Source organism: Cyprinus carpio, chromosome B25, assembly GCF_018340385.1.
Source record: "Cyprinus carpio isolate SPL01 chromosome B25, ASM1834038v1, whole genome shotgun sequence".
Classification (NCBI taxonomy): Eukaryota; Metazoa; Chordata; class Actinopteri; order Cypriniformes; family Cyprinidae; genus Cyprinus; species Cyprinus carpio.
The window spans coordinates 3,353,709-3,371,195 of record NC_056621.1 but is presented as its reverse complement, the minus strand read 5'-3'; the positions used below and the strand labels follow the sequence as shown (position 1 = coordinate 3,371,195).

Below are 17,487 nucleotides of genomic sequence, written 5' to 3'. Positions count from 1 at the left end.
CCACAATCTGCACGTACATCATCTTGTGAATGAAGAAACATTTACATTTCCTGCCTGACAGTAAATAAAAATGAAATTATTATGCAGCATAAAATGTAATTGTCCACAACATTTTTCTATGCAATTACATGAATGCAAAAAAAAAGTTATATATTATAATATTAAAAATTATTTTTAATCAGCATTCATACATCAACATCCATAAAAGACGATACATTTTAAGACATATAAAACAACACTAAAATAACATTTCTTAATTTTATCATCAGATAAATTAAATTATCAGATAAACATTCTGGTAAAATATGAAAACATCCCATTTGCCAATATTGATTATAATTTAATAATAATAATAATAATAACAAGGAAGTGTAAATAAATAAATATAAATATAATAATTATTATTTTTATTGTACATACTAATTTGATTGATGTACTAAAGATAAAAAAAAACAACAAAAAACAACGACACAAAAACATCAGTTCTGCAAATTAGTTATAAGGTAAATATTCCGGTAATATATGAAAACATCTCACTTTGCAATCATCTCAATAGTATTATTAATAATAATAATAACTATTATTATTATTAATTTTTTATTTTGTTATAATAAATTAATAATAATAGCAACTCTTATTATTATTATTATTACTACTACTATTGTACATATTACATTTTGATTGACATAGTCTAATGATTATTTAAAATAATAATAATAATAATAATAATAATAATAAAAACAAACAGTTTTCAATATTGAAGAAAAAGTAACTTTTTTTTGGATATTTCTTGCATACTTTTTGTGTTTTTATCCTATTGGCAAAATCTTTATTTTCTTTTTTTCATAAGCATAAATCTAACAAAATCACACTGCTTTCAACATGTCAGCAAAGCCTTCACAGCTGCATTTGCTCACGTCTGTAGAGTGTGTTTTAGGCTTTATACTGAAAAATGCAAACTATGTAATGTATGGTTTGCATGTTGTGGAACCAGTGTGTCTCGGGTTCTTAATTCTCATAATGCACAGAGGAAAGGTGTCTTTTCTTTAAAGGTCTGCATGTATTTGAGTGGCAGTGTTTGTGTACCTAACGCAGTGGAGCTCTCGGATCCGGATCCCAGACCTGAAGACTGGTTCTGGTCACCTCGAAGCTGCTGAGAGCGTCCTCTTCGATGGACTGAGTGATGTCCTGAAGGTCTTCCATTCCCCCGATGAAGTCCCGGCACAGAGGACTGTCCACCACGGAGTCGTCCAGCGGCGATGGGGGGCTGTAGTGCTTCTCCATGTCTACCATGCTGGCGGACAGTAGCAGAGCGCCAATCACACATCGGCCTGTGAAGCAGAGGACAGCAACCACATGCAGATATTAACAATCTTTATTGTATATATGTACTGTAAATGTTGCATATGGTCATTGGCACATTGGCCATTAAAGGGTCATGAAACCCTGTTTCAGAGCTGGTTAGTTCTCACTACAATAAGGATCTTTTTTTTTTTTTTAATTTAGATTCATGTATCATCCTAATATTACTAAACCTAATTTCTATTTCGCTATCTCACTTTATTATTACATATTTAGCATGTAGTTTGAGTAATTTTAGTATCTCAGCTTAAACTTATTCATTTCATTTGGTTGCCAAGTTTTTAATATAATATTTATAATTATTTCAGCTTCAGTTAATACAATTATGTTTACAATGTAACAATGACAGCATTATCATAAAACATCTTCGAAACCACTTAACATAAATCACAGTATTGTCTCATTTAATTGAGGCACAATAAATAACAGCTTGTCAGATACTAGCACTGCTAAAAGTTTGTGTTGTCTGCCAGCCATAGCGATTTTTTTTTTATCAGCAGTAATTATGGTTAAGTTCACTCAAAATAGCCTTATCTTGACGTCTGTGTTGCGTCTGTGTGACACAGAGAGAAAATCAGTGAGCAAAACAAGGCTGCAGGAGCTGCGAGCTAAAGAGAGAGATTTTGCGGACAATTAGTCAATATCTACGTAGTTAAGCTTTTACTCATAAACCACTATAGGTGTTTTGAGGTCATTTGAGGTTTCCTGAACTCATGACACGATACAAGTGTAAACAGTTCATCTGAAGGTTACATCACTTCAGAGCGAGTTTAGAAATAACACACAAACAAAAAAGCAAAGCGGTACAGTGATGGTTTCTATAATACAATGAACTGACTAAAGCAAACTTGTTACTATAAACTTGAAGATGTAAGTTCATAAGAAGGCCTGTAAAACATATGCTGCAGTACTACCTCAAAAAAGACAATATTTGGGTAAAGAATTTCATAGGCAACTCTATTAAAAGAGTAAACAAAATTACATTACATTAAGTGCATTAAGTGCATCTCAATCAAAAGAGTACAAGTTGACCAAATAGGCCTATACCTGTTAAACTTGTTGTCAGTATACAGACCAAGCATTCTTAGAATACTTAATATTTTTCTTAAGTATATCTCAATCAAAAGATTAAGTACAAGTACAGGCGAAATTTACTTAATCTTTTCTTCATATTTGTCAGTATTAACCAAGTATAGTTAGAATACTTAATAATACATTTCTTTATACTTGTCAGTATTAACCAAGTATACTTAGAATTCCTAATAATACTAGAGTATCTTGATCAAAAGAATAAGTACAAGTACAGGTCAAATATACTTGTACTTTTCTGTATAATTGTCAATACCAACCATGTATACTTATAATACTTAATAATACTTTTCTTAAGTATACTTTTCTTTATACTTGTCAGTATTAACCAAGTATACTTAGAATACCTAATAATACAAGTGTATCTGGTTCAAAAGGTTAAGTACAAGTACAGGTCAAATATACTTGGACTTTTCTGTATAATTGTCAATACAAACCATGTATACTTAGAATACTTCTCTTAAGTATACTTTTCTTTATAATTGTCAGTATTAACCAAGTATACTTAGAATACCTAATAATACTAGTGTATCTTGATCAAAAGAATAAGTACAAGTACAGGTCAAATATACTTGGACTTTTCTGTATAATTGTCAATACAAACCATGTATACTTAGAATACTTAATACTTTTCTTAAGTATACTTTTCTTTATACTTGTCAGTATTAACCAAGTATACTTAGAATACCTAATAATACTAGTGTATCTTGATCAAAAGAATAAGTACAAGTACAGGTCCAATATACTTGGACTTTTCTGTGTAACTGTCAATACAAACCATGTATACTTAGAATACTTAATAATACCTTTCTTTATACTTGTCAGTATTAACCAAGTATACTTAGAATACCTAATAATACTAGTGTATCTTGATCAAAAGATTAAGTACAAGTACAGGTCCAATATACTTGGACTTTTCTGTATAATTGTCAATACAAACCATGTATACTTAGAATACTTCTCTTAAGTATACTTTTCTTTATAATTGTCAGTATTAACCAAGTATACTTAGAATACCTAATAATACTAGTGTATCTTGATCAAAAGAATAAGTACAAGTACATGTCCAATATATTTGGACTTTTCTGTGTAACTGTCAATACAAACCATGTATACTTAGAATACTTAATAATACTTTTCTTAAGTATACTTTTCTTTATACTTGTCAGTATTAACCAAGTATACTTAGAATACCTAAGTAATATACTAGTGTATCTTGATCAAAATACTAGGTGTAATAAGTACAAGTACAGGTCCAATATACTTGGACTTTTCTGTGTAATTATCATTACAAACCATGTATACTTAGAATAGAATACTTACTTAAGGTATATACTTTTTCTTTAAGGATACTTTAGAATCTTACAATACTTGTCAGTATTAACCAAGTATACTTAGAATACCTAATAATACTGGTGTATCAAAATATTAAGAACAAGTATAAGCCAAATATACTAAGACTTTTCTTTATACTTGTCAGTATAAATATATTATACTTAGAGTACTTAAAAGTATATCTCAATCAAAAGCTTTAGTACTTGTCCTTATAAATAGGGGTGCACCAAAATGAAAATTCTTGTCCGAAGCCAAAGCCGAACAAAATGAAACACTGGGCCGAAGTTTCTGAAGAGATCTCAATGTTTTAAACTGTGCTCAGAGTTGCTCAAGATGCCAAAGTCTGGAATCATGTCAGAGATCTCAATATGAACCCAAACATTTCTCATCAAAAGATCTGAGCTGCTCTAGATATTCATTTTACAGCTCTAGACTATGACAACTAGTGACTCATTTGGGTCTGTTTTTATCTTTCCTGAGGAATCTTAGGAAACATCTGAGATGAAGTTAATACTGAAAGTAAATTGTCTTCTACTATAGTACAGGTCCAAGAATAAATGGTATTTCCATGGTATTTTTGGAATCTAAATACAGAGATTTAGACTAAAGGAAAATCTAAGACTGAAGGATCTGGAAGCGACAATCATGTTTGACTGATATGTGACGATGACAAAGACAGAAACAGACAGACAGAAACTCATTCACTCAATGTCACTGAAGAGTGACCGCAAGAAAGAGGGAAAAACACTCTGAAGATGGGAAACAATGAGCCAGAGGAGAAGGAGGACAAATACAGCAGATCTTTGTGTCTGTCAGGGGTCAAAGAGGGACACGGCACTCTCATTCAGAGACATTCAAGGTCATCGATCTACAATGAGGTCAGACATGGACCGAAGTGTTACAAAAATACCAAACTCATACCAACTCAGAAGAAGTAAAGGGCAAAATGTGGACAGAATCATTTTACTGTATAATGCAGAAATTCACATGAATTTGGCAAATTTTTCATCAACTGATTAAAAGTATCATCGTTGATAATACATTTGTATTAAATCATAAATTCAGAAAATTTTAACCAAAAAAAAAGGAAAAATAAAACTGCTCATATTGTAAAAATGTTTGTTTTTAAATTATTTCCTTTTACATTTTTAAATTGTTAAAGTTTAATGAATTAAATTGTTTAGAAATGGTTTTTGATTATTCAAATGTAATTATTAAATCCGAATCCATAAAAAAGGTTAAAACACAGAATTTACCAAAAAATTAAATTGAATTTGGGAAAAAATAAAACGATTTTCAGGGCCCTAAAAATATAATATTTTTTAAACTTTGAAATTGTAAATTGTTATTTATTAGTTCAGTGATTTCAATTAATTAGACACGCTTTTTAAATAAACCATTCAATGGATGGAATTTAGAAATTTGGAAAATGGATGGAATTTTAAAAAATAAAATGAATTTCTTTGGGCCCTGAAAAAATTATTTAATTGTATCAGTTTAATAATGTCAATTAATTAGACTTACTTTTTTAATAACTACAATTTAATGTAAAGATACGGTATACTACATTTTAAAATTAAGTATGCAATATGCAATGTTAAATGTTTCAAAATGGTACTGTGCAAACTGTGCTTTCTATTAAAACTGTGCAACAACATTGTGCAGCAAGTTAAAAAGTACATATTTTTCTACAATTGAACATAGTTCTGTTCTATTTATACTCAAATACCACAGAGCGTCTGAACACCAGTTGCCTTCATGCATTAAAAAAAAAAAAATAAAAAAAATAAATTTTATCAGCCAACCAATCAGCTGCATCAGAATAAACACTTCGCCACTGCATGATTATATAAGCCTTGTGCAAATAAACAAAGGTCCTGTATGTAATGCGAGCTTGTTGAATGTGTTCCCCTCCATGTTCAGCACCTACTCGTCCCGCGATGACAAGCCCCTGAACATGCTGCATCGCCCCTAGCCAGGACACGCTGTTCCCTGCACACCCGTCTCGGCCTGAGATAGAGCGCGGCAGGAGACGGAGAGAGGGCGGCCAGTGGTCACAGACTGTGGGAGATACGCCAGGGCATTTCCAATGTGTCCTGGCAGCCATGGGAAGTACGGTGTTCAACGAGCTGGACAGTGCAATGATATGGCATGTACAGTTCTCCAGGGGCTATTCTCGGTCAGTGGATGCTCTCAGAACATGTCTCTGTCACTTATTTTCATCTAGCATTTAAGTTTATATTTTCCTAATGTCAGCTTAATCGATTATTAATTATCGAGATAAAACCTTCTCTCCTTTAAAATAAAAACAAAAGTAAAAAAAAAAAAAAAAAAATACACACACACACACACACACATTTTTAAAAAAATAAATAAAAACACACACACACACACATATATATATTATAATAGTAATATAATAGTTAATTAAAAATAGAAAATAATAATAAATTATATTTTGTTTTAATTTTTTTAAATTCGAAATATTTTTTTAAAACAGTAAATAATCAAATATTATTAAATTGTGTTCATTAAATCTACTTTTCAGTATCAGCCTCAGGCAGCCACTGTGAGAAAAATGAATAAATAATATTATATCTATAATAAAATAATAATAATTATAATATACACATGTAATCATATAGGTACAGTAGAAAACTCAACCATAAATAACAATAATAGTACTAAAATAACAATTAAACATAATAATAATAATACATATATTTGACAATGAAAAATGCAAGTTTCAGAGTTTGCACTTTCATTTTTATTTAGCTGAAATAAAATACATTTATGGGTTTTTGTTTACATTTTATTTTATTTTAACATTTTATTTTGTTTCAAGTAAGAAAATGTTTTTATGCTTGTAGTTTAAGTTAACTTTAATCCCTGCACAAGATTGTGGAAAACCTTTTTAATGACACAATCCCTCTAAATGCCATATTCAACAACAAAAGTTCAGGATGAAGTTGGCACTATGACCAACAAATATGAGGAGTTAAGGATTAGCTGTTAGCTTCAGGATTAGACATGTGCCGGTATTCGGTAATGCGATATATCACGGTAATGAATATGCACAATATTGTTATCGTGGGCACTTCTAAATACTGTGAATAATTATATATTACAAATTACTCAGAATTTGGAATGCATTTTAAGAATAATTTTCCCATCAACTGGTCAAAATGCACAACACCGCTGTATGCTGCTTGAAAGACTAGTGTGCGCCCTGATGTAAACAAGCACGCATGAGAAGCACATGGGGGAACATGTGAGAGACGTGCTGAATGAAAGCACATTCACTCTCTGACAGCAGATGGCGCTAAACTGCAGAAAATGCAGCCCTTACCCTGGAAACCCCATAAATAAAGCAGCTGCTACTTAAATACTTAAATATTTAGACTTCATAAGCTATTTATTTTCAAACTTTTTTTTTTTCCATTTTAATCTGGACTATAACATGCCCTAGATATTGTTTGAAAGTGTTTTGATTCTTTATTGTTCATTCACACTTTACATTAGGGCTTCATTTGTTAACATTAGTTAATTCATTAGTTTACATAAGCTGCCAATGAAAAATTCTTCTGAACATTCATTAATCTTAGGTATTCCAATATTTAATAACACATTGTTAAAGTCAAAAGTTGCAACTGTGATATTTAATGAGCTTACATCAACTAAGACTTGTATTTTTTTTAACAAAGATTAATAACTTCTGTAGCAAATGTAGCTATTGCTCATTGGGAATGTTAATGCATTAACTAAGGTTAACTAATGAGATCTTATTGTAAAGCGATACCTATTGGTCTTTATAGTTCTTTTGCACTTTAATCTGTGTAAAACTTTTAACTTTATATATTTTTTTGTATTGCTTTATTGTATTTAAATGTTTAGTTATTTTTGTTATAAGAAAAAAATATTTAACCTGTTATACTGTATTATGACCACTTTTTTAAAACTAAATTTCAATACCGCGACAATACCGTATACCGTGATAAAACTATCAATTAATCGCAGCATGGAAATCTGATACCGTCACATACCTATTCATATTAACTACATACTATAGTCTGTGTGAATAAAGAGAATCCTAGAAGTCATCAATGCATGAAAGTCATCACGACTTCAATTAAAGAGCTTTTGACATCACTATGTGAGTATATCAGCAAAACAATAAAAATACAAAATAAATGAGCTTCATTCCTAGTAGGATTGAAGTTGGGACAGCATGTGCAAAACCACAACAAGACCTCTCTCTTGAGTTTATACACGTGATGTTATTTAATGTTTGTGTGTCTTTATACATGAAAAGTACTAATCGTCCCGAAGGATTTAGTGGCAAATGCTTCACACGCCTGCTGTGTCTTGCTTCAAGTTGCAATTCAACACACGGCGTTGGGGGTGGACGAGGGGCCAACACAGTCAACAAAACCAGACACCAGAAGCCAGTGACATCAGGATGACACACTTCTCACGGTAAAATTATCACGGTAACATTATGAACACTGGCACATCAGAGTCATTCTTAAACAGTTTAAAAGTGCTGAAAAAATACATCACATTACAGCGTATAAAGCATTATGAATTCAGATTCATGTTGTGTTTAAAAAGAACTGACCCCTGATATTCACCTTATGCTGAAAATAAACCAAATTAATTATTTAGGCTTCAAAAAAACCTGCCAACAAATAAATAGTAAAGAATAGCAAACATAAATCTAAAGGAAAAACTATTGCAGATGTGTATTGTATATTACAAAGTCTGTTTGGATTTGGATCAGTAAGCAACCATCCAGTAACCAATACCCTAGAAACCACTCAGCAACTGCCTAGCAACCACTCATAACATCCCAGCAACCACTCAGCAAATCCCCAGCATCCACCCAGCCACTGGTCAGCAACCACTCACAACACCCCAGCAACCACCCAGCAAACGTCCAGCATCCACTAAGCCACTGGTCAGCAACCACTCATAACACCCCAGCAACCACTCATTAACACCCCAGCAACCACTCTAGCAAATGCCCAGCATCCACCCAGCCACTGGTCAGCAACCACTCAAAACACCCCAACAACCACCTAGCAATCACTCAGCAAATGACCAGCATCCACCAAGCCACTGGTCAGCAACCACTCATAACACCCCAACAACCACCTAGCAACCACTCATAACACCCCAGCAACCACCCAGCAAACGCTCAGCATCCACCCAGCCACCGGTCAGCAACCACTCATAACAACCCAGCAAATGCCCAGCATCCACCAAGCATTGGTCAGCAACCACTCATAACACCCTAACAACCACTCATTAACACCCCAGCAACCACCCAGCAAACGCCCAGCATCCACCCAGCCACTGGTCAGCAACCACTCATAACACCCCAACAACCACCTAGCAACCACTCATAACGCCCCAGCAACCACCCAGCAAACGCTCAGCATCCACCAAGCCATCGGTCAGCAACCACTCATAACACCCTAACAACCACTCATTAACACCCCAGCAACCACCCAGCAAACGCCCAGCATCCACCCAGCCACTGGTCAGCAACCACTCATAACACCCCAACAACCACCTAGCAACCACTCATAACACCCCAGCAACCACCCAGCAAACGCCCAGCATCCACCAAGCCATTGGTCAGCAACCCCTCATAACACCCTAACAACCACTCATTAACACCCCAGCAACCACCCAGCAAATGCCCAGCATCCACCCAGCCACTGGTCAAAAACCACTCATAACACCCCAACAACCACTCATAACACCCCAGCAACCACCCAGCAAACGCCCAGCATTCACCCAACCACTGGTCAGCAACCACTCATAACACCCCAACAACCACTCATAACACCCCAGCAACCACCCAAAGAAACTAAGGATGTTCATTTCAAGCAAAAATAATATTAGTAATTTGCTGGGTATTATATGATTATTTTTAGAAAATCACAGCCCTCCCCCGCATGCATACACAAACAACCATAAACAGAGAGAGAGTGAGAGAGACAGGATTCACGGTTTCAGTCTGCTTAATTCAGAAGACAGGCTGTTAGATAGATGGTTGAAATGAGATTGCGATCATTTAACGATTAATCTTGCAGCTCTACCACTAACCAGTCATAACACCCCAGCAACCATCAACCACTAATAACACCCCAGCAACCACTCATAAAATCCCAGCTACTGCATAGCAATGCCCTGGCAACCACAGTGGCATTGAGGAAAATGTTTCTGTCGGTTAAGTAAACAAGAAAACAAGGTTGTGCAGTACTCAAAACCTTTTTTACTGAGTAAAACTGAAAGTCGTTTAAGTTCCATTAACACAACAATATTGTTGTAGCAAGCTCTGCTGGGTAAAGAAATGCCTGCAGGCCTCAGCAGATACTCACTGACTCACAATCTCTCCTGAGCTGCTTACGGTTTGTCTGTCTCTGACATGGTCATTTAGTGTGATGGACATTTAGAGACGGACTTAAGCGGTGAACACAACTTCAGTATTGTCTGTCAGGACAGAAGCTGCTGAGATGAAAACTGCAGCGAGACAACAGCAGACCAGGTCAAAGCGCAGGAAGTGACATGTTTAAAACTGCCTGTGTTGGCTTAAAGTAAAATTCCCCTCAGGGATCAATTAAGAAAATCTGTCTTTCCGTCTGTTGGTGGGTTTACAGATAACAGCCTTGCCTAAGTTAACCAGAATGTGGTTTTCTATATTTTCAACAGGTCTCTTCAAACACATGTGCTGATGCTGCAATAAATGCACAAAACATATGCATGCACGGCTATGTTTATACAAAGTGATAAACTCGGTATGAAAACATTCCGAGGGAGGAAGAAGCAGTCGGTGTACTTTTTCACTGTAAACATTATGTAGAAATGTGTTCATGCATTCACAAGTGCTCAAAATGCATTGGTCAATACACAGTTTCAGGAACAAAAATTAACATTTTATCATTATCTCACCCTTATGTTGTTCCATATGACTTTTTTCTGTAAAACACAAAAGAAGATGTTTGGTAGAATGTCCAAGCTTCTGTTTTCCAAACAATGAAAGTGGATACTGATTTGTACAATACAAATCCACCCCCTACAAAATATACATAAAGTGACTCACTATATGAATTATATTCACTATAAAGACTTCTGGAGTCACATGTTCTGAGTTTTGCAAGAAACATGTCCAAATTTACATCGTTATTTGTGGAAAATCTTCCTTTCAGATCTTCTTAATCAGATCACTATACCTTTTTTTTTTGTACGAAAAAACCAAAGCTTGTACGTTCTACCTAACATCTTTTGGTTTCTGAAAACTCAGAAATCCTGATGATAATATCATGACTTCTTTTTACATAGAATATACATTACTGATTAAAGTTTGGGGTCTGTAAGATTTTTGTAATGTTTTTGAAAGAAGTCTGTTCTGCTCACCAAATAATAAGGATGCATTTATTTGATGAAAAATACAGTAACAACAGTAAAATTGTGAAATTCTATTTTGTTTTATTTTCTATTTGGATATATAGTAAAATGTAATTTATTTCTGTGATCAAAGCTGAATTTTCACAGCATCATTACTGCAGTCTTCAGTGTCAGGATCCTTCAGAAATCATTCTAATATGCTGATTTGCTGCTCAAGAAACATGTATTATTATTATCAATCTTGAAAACAGTTGTGCTGCTTCATATTTTTGTAGAAACCATGATACTTTCTTTTCAGGATTCTTTGATGAATAGAAAGTTGTTTGTCAACTTTTGCTTGTCCTTTGTAACATAATAAATGTATTTTCTGTCACTTTTGATCCATTTAATGCATCCTAACTGAACCAAACCTCTGAACGGTGGTGTACATGTTCTGCCTGAAAACCGTTGAGACATTGATGTTAACATTTAAGGAGACACAGACAAGTGGTTAGGAAAGAAAAACTGGTCAGCCCAACCTGAAAATCCTGTTTTAGGAAAACAAACAGTGGGGAAACGGACAGAGCGAGAACATTCCCATTCTCTTACTGAATAACTAAGCAAGAAGGGTCTGATTAGCAGTCTCAGATTCCAAACGAGTCAGACAAAGACCCTGAGAAAGAGAGAGACGTTAGCATTTTGCTAACACTTTTGAGAGTGAGTAAACATTGCAGAGAGGCCGACGGAAGCAGCACAACATGTTCTGACATGAGAGCAAATCTGTGATAATTCCTCAAAAGACACTCAACCTAATATGTAACGGTACTAATGAAGGCCAATTTGGCTTTCCTAGTTCCTTATTATGTGGCTTTTCTGAAATACCGTTTTCAAACATCGTGGAGTCAAATATTTTTGCATATTCATTGCTAAACTAACCTAGACAAGTGATTTCGTACATACAACATCTGTGTATTTCACACCACTTTGGATTTTCTTTCTTCTCAGATAATAAACCTAAACTCCAATCAATTGTTCACATCCATGTTTTGACTTATTTTGTAAGCAAATGTACAATAAGCATTATCATTTAGAGTCAGTTGGTCATTTTGCACAATATAAACCTCCATCATAATAACATCCCACCATTCTTTTATTAACTACTTATTAACACCGTCTTGACTGTATATTATCTCTATATATTATCAACCAGAGTTACTAATTAATCCTGGTTGGTCGGTTTTGAGTTTCACACTGCACGTTGGTAAATGCTGGGTTAACGTTGTTATTTGTATGTAGATTAAAACATCAATGGGTTATTGACGGTCTTCACACATTCAAACTAGCGCGTTGCATTGGGTTACGTCACATGCAAGAGCTTAAAAATTCCATGGAATTTTCTGAGTATTTTCTGTAAATACAGTTTGCAAAGACTTCAGTTCCAAAACACTAAAAACGTATCATGACAGATATAGCCGAAGACCTACAGCAACATGCAGGTCAACACAACTATGAAAACACAAGGTGAACTCAAGACCCTCGCAGAACATCCGGTTAGGCAACTTTATGGGGGTTGGTGCTGTGAGCAGTGAGTCTGCTTGAGTAATTTAAGCATGGGCCCCGCAGCTAGAATAGGACAGTCTGGTTTGTGTCCAGGGGCCTGTCGCATTAGCAATGCATTGCAAGTTACATCTTAACCTAGGTGTAGCAGAAATGACAAATAATGCAGCATGATGGAAATACCGCAATTATAAGCTTCCATTTTTCTCACGTCTTTGTCAAACTCAATTAGAACATTGTGACATAAAGTAAAAACAATCAAAAAGCATTGTATTAAGCAACTAAGTGATAGTTTTTAAAGAGCTTAACACATTGTTATTCACTAAGTCTTGCATAAGGGATAAACAGAGCAATCAAACTACGTACAGTTACTTAATTCTAATGTGAACCAATAAGGTATGCAAAATAAAATATAAGCTGAAAATCTTGATAAACAGCAAAAATAAAATAAAATAGTACATGATGTATAAAATAGTAAATGACCAAAATTTAAGCCATAGTTGCTGAAAAAAACAAGTTTTTCTTATTAAAATGTAATCCTCATGATGAGTAATTTTGACCTGGCTGGATTTTTTTATTTATTTTTTCTGAAAATGCTAATTTTCTGTTGCTAAACATACCAAACAAGTTTACTTTGGTGTTACACTTTCTTAAGTTCCTGGTTTCTATACCACAAATTAAAACTCCTTAGAATGCTTTATTATTACCAAATACAAGATTTAAGCTTTTTATTAACTTTCTTGCAATGAGCATGGGTTTTGCATTTCTTTTTTGGAGCTGACTGATCACAGGCCTCATTGATCTGAGCTCATGCACCTCAGTTGACAAAATTACACACATCCACAAATAATGTTTTTTCACTCAAAACCTGAGGAGAATATAGTGCATATGTTTAATAGACTACTGTTGTTGCGTCCTAATTGAATTCAAATCTAAAGAACTGGTGGTGCAACCCATCCCAGATTTCTATGATCAGAGTCATTATAAACTGAGACGGAAAAACCCCATCAACATTAATGTAGTTGGTGAATCTGAAAGATCTGGGTCAAATTACAGAGAGTCGTGGTAATGCATGCCGTGTGTGTGAGAGATCCCATGTCCAGCGATGTTGCCCTATCTGCTGATAGTACTAGTCTCACTGTCCAAACTGTTTATTACAGCTCAAGAACTTTCAAAACAGCAGATCTATTCCTGACCGCACTACTTTTGCTTGCCACAGTAGAGCTTGAAGCAATAAAAACAGGTGGACGAATAAATAAAGACGCTCTGATTTGGGCCAACACTCACTATTAGTTGAGCAATCATTACTTAATTTTGGTTAGGATCAAAAAAATCCCACTTACATTGAACAAGGGACCAAAGACTCAAATATATCATAGTGACTATTTATGATATCTAAACCTAACAAATCAATCCATGGCCATTTATTACGCAATAAACTCTCTTTTGCAGCTCTGCAAACACGTTAAAAGCATAGCAACATGTCATATAACACTGCAACCGGCTTTATCACGTTGACTATTTGAAGAAGGCACCCTTAACATTGCAGATGTGCTGTGAAAGAGTAAATTACACCAGGTCTGGGAGAAAAAACTGTGCAGTAAACACAGATTAGAGGAAACCTACGGAGCGCTGAGATGGTCTTGTATGCATGCTCAGCTGATCACAAAAATAGGATTAAATGACAAAATTAAGTACTAAATTATCACATGGTGTCTGATATGATATAACGGGACCATTATCAAAAATTACTGCGGTAGCAACATGGTACATTCATGGTATGTGATGGTAATTCCACAGGAAATTGAATCTTATTACTAGATTCATATATAACATCAATTTTGAAGTACAAAGGAGTGTAAATAAAACATTTGAAAAACATTTTGGTTTTTAGTTTTATATTTTCTGATTTGATTTTATTTGATTTTATTTCTAAATTATTTCTAAATGAGAAATGTTAGCCAAAACAAAATGAGTTTTTAAATAGGTTTTCTTATATTTTATTCTAAAGTGTAATTTATTTAAAGCAATTGAAAATGTTTTTTTTTTGTTTTAGTTTTAGTTATAGTCTGAAATCCAATAATCTTTGTGTTTTTTTTATTTACAGCTTCGAAAAAAATGATTACATAAAAGTTTGTACAAAATAAAAATAATAATATAAATAAATAAAATAATTTAATTGTAATTGTACTCAAAATAGGCTACATAGTCTTTATGAAAAAGTATAATTACTATTGATTTATTATTATTATTATTATTATTATTTTTTTTTTTTTTTTTTAAAGTGATATTATGTGACTTTTTTGTCATGAACCTACAATTAAACACAGATTAATATATTATTAATATTATTATTAATTAATATTAATAATGTCATATGAAAGTTTATAGCACTCAATAGTAGTCAAAGCCTACCATGGAATTAACATGTTAAAAATCCACAATTGCAGACACTGATTAAGACTCAAACAATGTCATACTGAGCTGCTACAGCAGTGTAATAGACACACAGTAACTACACCTGTGATATTATGTAACTCTCTTTCACCACAGGAGCAAAAATCTCTTCTTTCTCCAACACAGAAGGCAAAATTCTAACGATGTGCTCAGAAAAGCCTGGTTAGTGTTGGAAAACTGCTGTGTGATTTTAGTCAGACAGAGAAATCAAGCTCTGGTCAGTCACAGCACGTGAAGCTCTGTAAATCTATAACCACACCATCTAAAACTACATATCACAAGCAGAACACCATCAGCCATGATGAAAGACACGGGGACTAATCAAATCCTGCATGTTGTTCAGACACTAATTCTCTGTACACCTGCTCATAAATATAATATTCCATAAAAATAACTAAAGAAATAGGAAAAATAATTAAATAAATATAAATAAATATAGCATACAAATAAAATAAATTAATTTAATTTATAATATGAATAAATGTAATGTAATTTATAATATAATAAATGTATAACAATAAATATAAAAAAATCTAATAGCATCTAATAGATTAAGAACATAACATTCCACGAAAAGAACTAAAAAAACAGGAAAAATAATTAAATAAATATGTATAAGTATAGTATAAAAACAACAATATATACATATAATATATAATATGAGTAAATATAATGTAATTCATAGTATAATAAATATATAGTATAATAAATAACAATATAATAGATTAAGGACATAATATTCCACTACAATAATTAGTAAATATAAGAAACATACATCATATATATATATATATATATATATATATATATATTATATATATATATATATATATACATAATATTAATAAAATAAAGTGTAGTATATATATATTATAATATAAAAAAATTATATATATATATATATAATATATATATATATATATATAGATATATATGTATATAAATTATTGTAATACAATATATAACAATAAATAGAAGAAATCGAAAAATCTAATAGAATATATTCGATTAAGACAATATTCTACATCAAGAACTAAAGAAATAGCAAAAGAAATATACATACACTAGCCTACTAATAACGTATAATATAGCAAATATAAAAAAACATAATATTATTAAATAAAATTACATATTCTAATAAAAGAACTAAAGAAATGGTAAAACACATTATTATCATTATTATTATGTAATATTAAATTAACAAAGTAATATATAATATAAAATATACAACAATAAATATAAGAAAATGCATAGCTTACAACACAAATATAGAGTAACAGCAAATTAGAATAGGACATAAAGCAGAAAGAAGCGTAAAACTATTCAATAGAATAGAATAGAATAGAATAGAATAGAATAGAGCAACATGAGGAGTGCAGAATGTGATCTTGAGTTCACACAACAACACTGACTGACAAACACAAACACCGAGTCACCTTCAAGCGCAGCAGCCAGCGCTCGCCAAACATCGCGCGTCGAGGCGTCAGTGAGCTGGTGGCGGTGCTGTCAGCGCGATCTCTGCAGCGAAAGAGCATTTATATCATTTCTAGAAACACATAATCTCCGCCGAGACTCGACGCGTCGCGCACCTCCGCTGCTGTCAAACTGCAGCCGCAGCTCTCGCGCGCCGCCCGGAAACGGCGTCATGACGCACAGATGATCATGCGGACGCACGAACACACCCCGCCGACACACCTCAGCGCTCGGCCAATCAGAGCGCAGGACACGTCCCCTGCCCTGACGGGAACGCTCATAGACAGTACATGAAGAGGACAGATTGTCTGAATGGTTGGACTGCATTATACAGTACTATTATTCAGTGCATGCAGTGCACATACTGTACACTCATCAACATCCAGCTTAAACAATGACAGTTAGTATGCGATGCAATGCTGTACTGAAGAGAATGATAACACAAGACAGATGCGATTCAGTTATAGAACATAGACACAAATCTGAATATATCTGAAATAAGCTTTTTTTATTATTGATGTATGGTTTGTTAGGAGGACAATATTTGGCTGAGATACAACTATTTGAAAATCTGGAATCTGAGGGAGCAGAAAAATAAAAATAAAACAATATTGAGAAAATCACAATGTTGTCCAAATTAAGTCCTTAGCGATGCATATTACTAATAAAAAAAAAGTTTTGATATAGTTATGGTAGGAAATTTACAAAATATCTTCATGGAACATGATCTTTACTTAATATCCTAATGATTTTTGGCATAAATGTTGGCTATTGCTTCAAAATATACCTGTTCTACTTCTGACTGGTTTTGTGCTCCAG

The 17,487-nt window shown here is 33.4% G+C and overlaps 1 protein-coding gene across 1 annotated transcript in view; it reads right to left on the bottom strand.

Moving 5' to 3' along the window:
- The window catches only part of pparab (peroxisome proliferator-activated receptor alpha b), a 37,870-nt gene extending 21,016 nt beyond the window's left edge, over positions 1-16,854 (bottom strand). The window contains 4 exon segments of the mRNA XM_042752572.1: positions 1,087-1,140; positions 1,143-1,331; positions 10,747-10,773; positions 16,632-16,854. Coding sequence (XP_042608506.1) covers positions 1,087-1,140; positions 1,143-1,331; positions 10,747-10,762 — 259 coding nt within the window. The 5' untranslated portion in view covers positions 10,763-10,773; positions 16,632-16,854.
- Positions 16,855-17,487: the final 633 nt, after the last annotated feature.